At 45.3% G+C, this 7,737-nt stretch overlaps 1 protein-coding gene across 1 annotated transcript in view; it reads right to left on the bottom strand.

The window, feature by feature from the left end:
• Window positions 1–280: 280 nt before the first annotated feature.
• Window positions 281–7,737, bottom strand: part of ZNF165 (zinc finger protein 165) — a 7,954-nt gene continuing 497 nt past the window's right edge. Inside the window, exons 2-4 of the mRNA XM_004695436.2 lie at window positions 4,144–4,606; window positions 3,732–3,870; window positions 281–3,523 (exon numbers count right to left, since the gene is read on the bottom strand). Coding sequence (XP_004695493.1) covers window positions 2,631–3,523; window positions 3,732–3,870; window positions 4,144–4,551 — 1,440 coding nt within the window. The 5' untranslated portion in view covers window positions 4,552–4,606 and the 3' untranslated portion in view covers window positions 281–2,630. The remainder of the gene's footprint in view (window positions 3,524–3,731; window positions 3,871–4,143; window positions 4,607–7,737) is intronic.

Below are 7,737 nucleotides of genomic sequence, written 5' to 3'. Positions count from 1 at the left end.
ACATGGGTCAGCTCCCTGGCCTGGGGGTTGAACTTGTGCTGCAGTGGCTGTGGACAGCTTTATAGTGCTGTGCTTTAACCTGCTGGCCAGCAAGGAGGGCCCAGAGCAGGTGATTCTTGCTATAGCGGCTGGGCCCAAGGAGTTTTCATCTCTATAGCTGGTTTAACAACTATGCTAATCATTTCTGCCCCTCTCCAGTTTCTGGTCTTGTGATACCTCCAACCTAATTTTTCTGCTCTTAGCTTCCATCAGTTTTCTTATAACTTTGATGAGAAGAAAAACAAAAAAATCCAGCTCCCTTGGAAATGCAAACACAAGGTTGCACATTTCCTGTTAACCCAGGTCACCAGATAGGTCACCTTGTACACCAGCTTCTTTGGCCACTCAACAAACCTAGGTAAGAATGTTTTCTTGAAGATAAGCTTTTCACAGACCTCCTGGCTGAAGGTAAGGACCGGAAGATGCCAGCAACAGTGATGGAGGTAAGATGCTTTAGTACAGGGCCTGCAGAGACACAAAGGAAAGCAAACACACACGAACAGGTAACAAAGCTACTTAGATCCCATCAGGACATTTCCAGGTCAAGGTCACTGAAAAATGCTGACACTTTTAGTAGTCTCTTAGAGGAAGATTCCATACACATCATAATAGATGATTATACTTGTAGTATTGAAACCAGGGAAGGTTTCACCACAGGGCCGGCGAGGGAACCACAGAAGCCCCACGCCTGCCACTTCAAAATAGGTTCTGCCACCTGCTACAGCAGGACAAAGCATACTCCAATGCGTAAGACCTTTAGTGGAAAGAAACTTTAATACAACTGCACAACAAGGAAAAGACAACGAATAGTTTCCAAATCAGGCACTGAAGTTACCCATCCCCCTGTGGGTAAATGCCCAGCCAAACACGGCTGGCCCAGAGGGGCCTGAAAGCCGCCACAAACCTACGGCACCTTCTGATGTGGACCCTTTCAGGCGCAGAAGGGACCAGACACATCTGGGAGGAAAAGAGCAAAACCAAGATCAAGACAAAAGCTGCCACCGCCCACCTCCCCACAGGGCCCTCACCCACGCTTCAACCAGCCCGGGGCTAACAAGCAAGTGCAGCTTCGTCACGTCTCTCTGCCCCTTGTGTCCCTCAGGTCACCTTCTTGCTCTCCTCTCCAACTTCTCCCAGCTCAGCTCTACCCTCCCTTGAGAGGGGCAGGGGACCTGGTGCCTTCTCTTTTCCCGGGGACTGCCCTCTTACAGTTCTGTCACAAACCTGCCCGAATGAGTCCTTGGACATTTGGCTTCCAAAGAATGGAGCCAGTTGCCACAGGCGTCAGTAAGGAGCAACAGGACTCAGAGTAGAGTGGAAGAAGTCCGATGTATTAGACAGCAAAGGACAGTCCCACAGGGCCGGGTCTGCCCCAAGGGCTGCTCCCTCAGGCGGCCTTACATAATGCATTCTGTATGACCTTCTGGCTGTTGAGTGTCAGAGCTTGCTGAGGTCCGCGAGCAGGAACTGCTTGGGGGTCACCTGCTGGAAGAATTCGACTGGATACTTTTCTTACTGTCTGCCTTAGCATCTGGCTAGATTTTTCACATAAAACATTCTTTGGAATATTTCCAACTTCATATAGCTTTTGTTTCTCACACACTAGCAAAATGTGCCTCATCAAAGAGAGTCGAGCAGGGTTGACTTCCAGATACTGAAACCACTTGTAGAGCTTGACCTTGCTGCAGGTTCCTCCCCACTGTTCTCCAAGCATCAGGTCCCTCTAGACTCAGTCTTTTTGGGAGAAGAGCAGCCAGCAGCAATGAAATAGTTTTAGGACCTTTACTTTCAGTCCTTATTCTCTTGGCAGCTTCCGTAAGGCCAGGGAAACCTATTTCTGTCCATTGAGCGCACCTGACTCAGTCCCTATCCTCGTTCCAGCAGGTGCCCAAATCCACAGCCTATGTGGCAGCAAGACTCCTGTGTCTGTCTCCAAGTCCCAAGGTTTAAATCCATTGCCTCTGACAAGTCACTTGTCTCTGAACTTGATCCTGGACGCTCTTCCGGTTATGTTCTCCTGGGATGCTTTGTTACCTTTTCGTGTGTGTTTGCTTTCCTTTGTGTCTCATTCATAGACTAGAATGCACCAGTGCAGAGAAGGGAACGCCACCAGTGACGTGACTCACCAATTAGTCGTCAATTGTGATGTATTCTGAGGAGCACTGCTGTGCTCTCCACCACACTGTTTCTTCACAACAGTGGCACTGGCCAAGCCATTCTGCTTCTGTGGAGCATCATTACCTGGGGCTGTGATCAGTTCTGTACCTGAATCATCATCATCTCCCCATACTGTAGTTACGGCTATTTCCTAAGAGTCAATTTTTCCTATTTCCATCATCATACTTATTAGCCTCCCCCAAATTCTGGCTCTTTTAAGTTTGCCCTTTGGAGGCAATGGAAGAGGCACCTTCTGAGTTTCATAGAACGTGCACACAGATACACATAGATGAAGACAGTACACAAAACAACAGCCTGAGAACAGAGGGAGATAAAAGAGACACTGGTCTTTCTGTCATTTACCTCACCTCTATTTTTTTAGTGTTTTTCACACTTTGCTATTCCTTTCACATCTTCATATGACTTTTATTTCTTTACATTAGTAGATTTTCCCTCTTGTGAATTCTCTGATGTTGACTAAGGTGTGAGCTCTGACTGAAGGCTCTCCCACACTCACTGCATTCATAGGGCTTCTCTCCAGTGTGAATTCTCAGATGTCGAATAAGGTGTGAGCTCACTCTGAAGGTTTTCCCACACTCCCTGCATTCATAGGGTTTCTCTCTGGTGTGAATTCTCTTATGCAGGATAAGATGTGAATTCAAGCTGAATGCTCGCCCACATTCTTTGCATTTGAAGGGTCTCTCCCCAGTGTGAGTTCTTTGGTGTCTAACAAGATCTGAGCTCCCCCCAAAGCCTTTCCCACATTCATTACATTCATAGGGTCTCTCTCCAGTATGGATTCTCTGATGCCTAATCAGCTTTGAGCTGTGTCTGAAAGCTTTCCCACATTCATTACACTGATGGGTTTTCTCCCCATTGAAGATGGCTGTAGTTTTAATAAGGTTTGGGCTTTTGACAGATTTTGCATATTGGTGAATTTTTTCTTCACAAATTTTTTGATGTTTAATAAAATCTGAATTCCATTTGAAACCTTGGTCACAGGCATTGTGTTTGTAGGATTTCTGGTGTATGAGTTCACTCGAATTCAGATTTAAGCTTCTTTCACATCCATCGTGACTTATTTCATGTGTTAGTGTATTTTTGTGGGTGAGGATTTTACTAAAACCCCCATCCTGAGCAGATGGTGGTCTCTGTGACATTCTTGGTCCTTTTTCCCACTGGTTCTTTGTCCTGCCTGTAGACTTACAGGTATCTTGAGGCTCAGTGGACCCTTCTGACGTCATTCTTCCTGATAGAATTCTCTGTGATTCCATTTTTTCATTCATGTCCAGTTTTGACATGGATCCACTGTTTTCACTCTCGTTATCTAAAAGAACACATGGAATGTTAGACATGTTCTAGGTAAGACACAAAATTCCCTCTTTTTCAATTGGGTGATAACACACTGGAAGAACGTTCTCTGCTTCTCACTGGACAGTGAATGACGGCACCGCCTCCAGCGGTGCTAAGACCAGTCTGAGGAAGGAGGACCAGCGTCGTCTTCAGTGACACGCACGCCCCAGCTTGCCCCTTACCACATTCCAGTAGGAGCTGGGGTTCTGAAGAACCATGCAGAGCCTTGGTGTCCACTGGCGGGAGCTGGTCGCTAAGCAGTGGTCCAGAAGGTGCTACCTTTTTCCTAAATATTTCTCGTCCATGTCCATGGACAGGAGCCTGAGAAAGAAAAAGTACATCTGGAATTAGGATAGAACCCCTCTTGGAATCAAACATTTAAAGAAACAGAATCTCTGACGGGAATACCAGATGGGGAAAGGAAGTTCAGTCCCACTCATCTATAAAAGGCAACAGTGAGGGAAGGAGCTGGAATACACACTGGTGAACTAAGTCCTGCGGGTCTCACTTCAGTCTCAGGCCCCTCCCTCCCCCTGTGGGGCTCTAGCCATTTCGGGGGCCTTGTACCTCCCAACCTCCCATCCCTTTTACTACCTGGTGTACTGCTTCTTCGGTGCCTCTCTGCAAATCTTCCAGTATGGCCACCGCCTCCTCGCCACTCTCTGGGTAATGCTCCCGCACCCAGGCCTGCAGCTCCCCGGGCAGGATGGTCAGGAACTGCTCCAGCACCAGCAGCTCCAGGATCTGCTCCTTGGTGTGGGTCTCGGGCAGCAGCCACTGGCGGCACAGCTCCCGGAGCCGGCCCAGCGCCTCACGGGGCCCAGGTGTCTCCTGGTAGCAGAACTGTCTGAAAAGTTGCCGGCACAGCTCCTGCCTGAAAGGATCACTTCTCTGAATGCAGATATCCTGCCTCCAGACAAAATCTTCCTCTTCTATTTTCACTATCAAAAGTCCTTCATCCTCCTGAAAGTTCTGAACTACAGCTTTCTTTGATTCTGTCATCTTGGGGTAGAATATATTATCACAAGTCCCACGTCTTATGTGGTTTTAGGAGTTTCTGTGAGGGATAAAAAAAAATCATTATTACTGTCTAGGAAAATGAAAGGTCACAGGATAGAAACAGTCATTCTCCATGACGTGCAAAAATTTACAAGGCATTTACTGTATATAAAAGTACTGAAATATGGCTTTGTGGAATACAACTGTAGCACGAGCTCTACCTCAGAGCATCTTCAAATTAAAAAACAAGACTTTAAATTACAATCATTAAATATAACTATAAAGCAAAACAAAAATTTACTCGCCACAGGCAGTTAATTTATAGGCCAGTCAAAAAAAAATAAGGACCAAAAGTAAAATACAGAAGTGCGTCTGTAAAGTTAAGGTGAAAGAGAGCAGAGTGGTTGCAATGGTCGGGGAAAGGTTAAATAACTTCTGAAGGATCTCAGACCTTAGTACTATGGGGGAGAAGTAGGAAATTACAAGCAAGGGAATAGGTTGGATAGCTGGTTAACGGTAAGAACAAAAAAGTGGCAAAGCAAAACGTCACCAGCAAAACGTCACAGAACATTTGAGAGCAAAGGCCCTACTGCAGAAAGCCTCAAATATCAAGCTCAGGAATTCAGCACTTGTCTTTTAGGCACTGGGGAGCCAATAAAAGTTTTTGATCAGAAAGTCCTGCCTGTGCGGGTTAGCAGATTACTCATTTCCAGGGTGGACTGCAATATGAAGAGACAGAAGCAGAGAAAAGCCACTGTACCCATCCAAGAGTGAGAAGGAATCAGGCTTGGAATGTTACACTTATCTCTTCAGAATTTGGAAGTAGAATTATAGAATTATCTTTTAAAGAAGAAGACAGGGCAACTTTTCTTGAGAGCAATTTCAGTCAGTGTAAAAAACCTCCCAACCTCTCAGGTGGGGTTTTCCTTTTGTTCCGACAGTTGCTTCTCTGTTCCCTAGCTTCATGGTTTTGTCTGTGTCTTGGACCTTGATGACCTTGACGACTACCAGATCATTATCGCCAATAAAATGAAATTAATAAAGCAGCACCGTGACTTGCTTATCAGTCTCCTGTGAGTTTTGTTATCAGGTATCAGTTCCTCAAGTCTTACCACTATATGGGAAAGGTCAGGTTGGTTTCACAACTGAACTGGAGTTTACAGATGTCCTACAGTACCAAAGCAAATGCCAGCCTTCCAGTTCCTCCTGCTAAACATTTCACCAAGCTGACTACTGAGTGTTGCACTGACAGGTATTCCAGTAAGAATGTTAATACAAAGCATTGGGCTAGAAGTTATGTGGCACAGGGAAGTCTGGCTTCAGAGCTGAGTTCACTGCCTAATCGTGGGAACTTCTTCAGAAACAGATTCCTGGGCCCTAGCCCTGTACACTGTTGCTTGGTTAGTATAGGGCGTGCCTGGAAAATCTGTGTTCTTATGTATGGATGTATTGTATTAAAAAAAAAAAGTCAGTTTGCAAGGAGCTTGCAAAATAATTGGAAAAAAATGAGATAAAAATGTACATGGATAGAAAACATTTAAATGACATCTTTCACATGTCAACATACACTGAAAATGCTTGATAAATGGTGAAAGTTGAGGTACTAAAGACATTGTATGGTCGAGGCACTAACTATCCTAACTGCCCTGAGGTAGAGAGAATGTATGCAAATGTTAGCAGACATTTCCTAGAGATGTCAGGATTTAAAATGCAAAACAGGGTGAGAAAAATCCAGAAAGACAAAAGGGAAGGGACAGAAGAATTAAGGTAGTGGGAATCAACAGTAGAATTGACAGTGAAACCAGCCTGCAAGGGGTAGAAATTGGAGTCACCAAGAGTTCCACCCCCTCTGGGGCCCTCCCTGGTGGTGCAGTGGGTTAAAGCACAGCACTGTGAGGCTAGCCACAGCCGCTGCAGCACAGGTTTGATCCCCAGCCAGGGAGGGGACCCACATGGTGAAGCTGGTCTCTCCTGTCTCTCCTGCTGCTCCCCTCAGCAGTGTACTTCATCCATCTGCCTGTTCTGCTCCCCACTCTGTCCCTAGTGAAGCCTCTCACTGCCCCTGCATATCTGGCCTGTCCCCCAGTTCTGTATGTATCAATAATAAATCTTTAAAAAAAGAATTCTACTACCTCTGATAAGGAATTCATCAACCTTACTGAGTTCCTACAGTTTCTAACACAGGACATCTGTGAACACGGCATCACTGGCATTGTTTTAATTGTTTGGCTACTTTTTTTCATTAATAAACTGGTGCTCCATGAGGTTAAGGACCTTGCATTATTAATCTTAAATTTTCACATTTGTTTATTGATTAAAAGGAAAGTCTGAAATGGTTTTTGTTTTGAATTTAAGATGATATTGAGACATTCACTTAGAGCACATTTCTGACATACTAAAATATTTACATGAAAAAGAGCTAGGTGTGGAAATAGATTTAGTCAAGCTCAATGGGAAGGACTGTTCATGCTCAGACTGAACCTTGTAAAAAACAGTTCGGCGCAAGAACACAACCTAGTGATGACAGAGGAGAATGGTGGGGGACTAGAGTGACAGTTTATCAATCACTGAGTATCTTCCATAGTCTACCTGACAGTCTATAGCTAAATGGTGTAATTTCACTTCTTATGTTTCCTAGATGTGCTATGTGCTTACTGGACGGTATCCTAGTACATTATGGGCATTATCTCACTTAGCATAGGAAGACAGAAAGTCTTCCACAGTTTGCTTAAACTTTACTGGTGATATGAAGAAGCAGATTCTACAACTGTATTATCCCTAAGAGCTGAAAGTCTGTTGTCAGGTGTTTTGTCCATTTAAAGCTACAGTCCACAACTCGAGGTAGAACTATCCGGCCCGTAAGGATTTGATGTAGTCTATCAATGCTGGCTTTCTACATGTTTTACTTTAACTTCAGGCACCTTAAAATGATCGTGTTCGGGAGAGTTACAAAAAGAGCCCAACAGACATGCGAACAAATGCTACGAGAACAGAGCAAGGAGTGACTGTGTGGGGTAAAGGTGCAGCAGAGGTAGGTTGGGAACACTGGGGGAGAATTCTTGGGGCACTTATAGCCATCTGCTTTGCTGTTTCCCGTTGGAGAACGAGGGCAGGGGCTTTCCTGCAGTCCCGGATTCAGGTATTAGGGAATCCTGCTGGTGTGCCTAAGTCTCCTGGGGGGGGGGGGGG

This window comes from Condylura cristata, unplaced genomic scaffold (genome assembly GCF_000260355.1).
Source record: "Condylura cristata isolate star-nosed mole 26May11 unplaced genomic scaffold, ConCri1.0 scaffold00063, whole genome shotgun sequence".
Classification (NCBI taxonomy): domain Eukaryota; kingdom Metazoa; phylum Chordata; class Mammalia; order Eulipotyphla; family Talpidae; genus Condylura; species Condylura cristata.
This window is presented reverse-complemented; position numbering and strand designations above follow the sequence as displayed.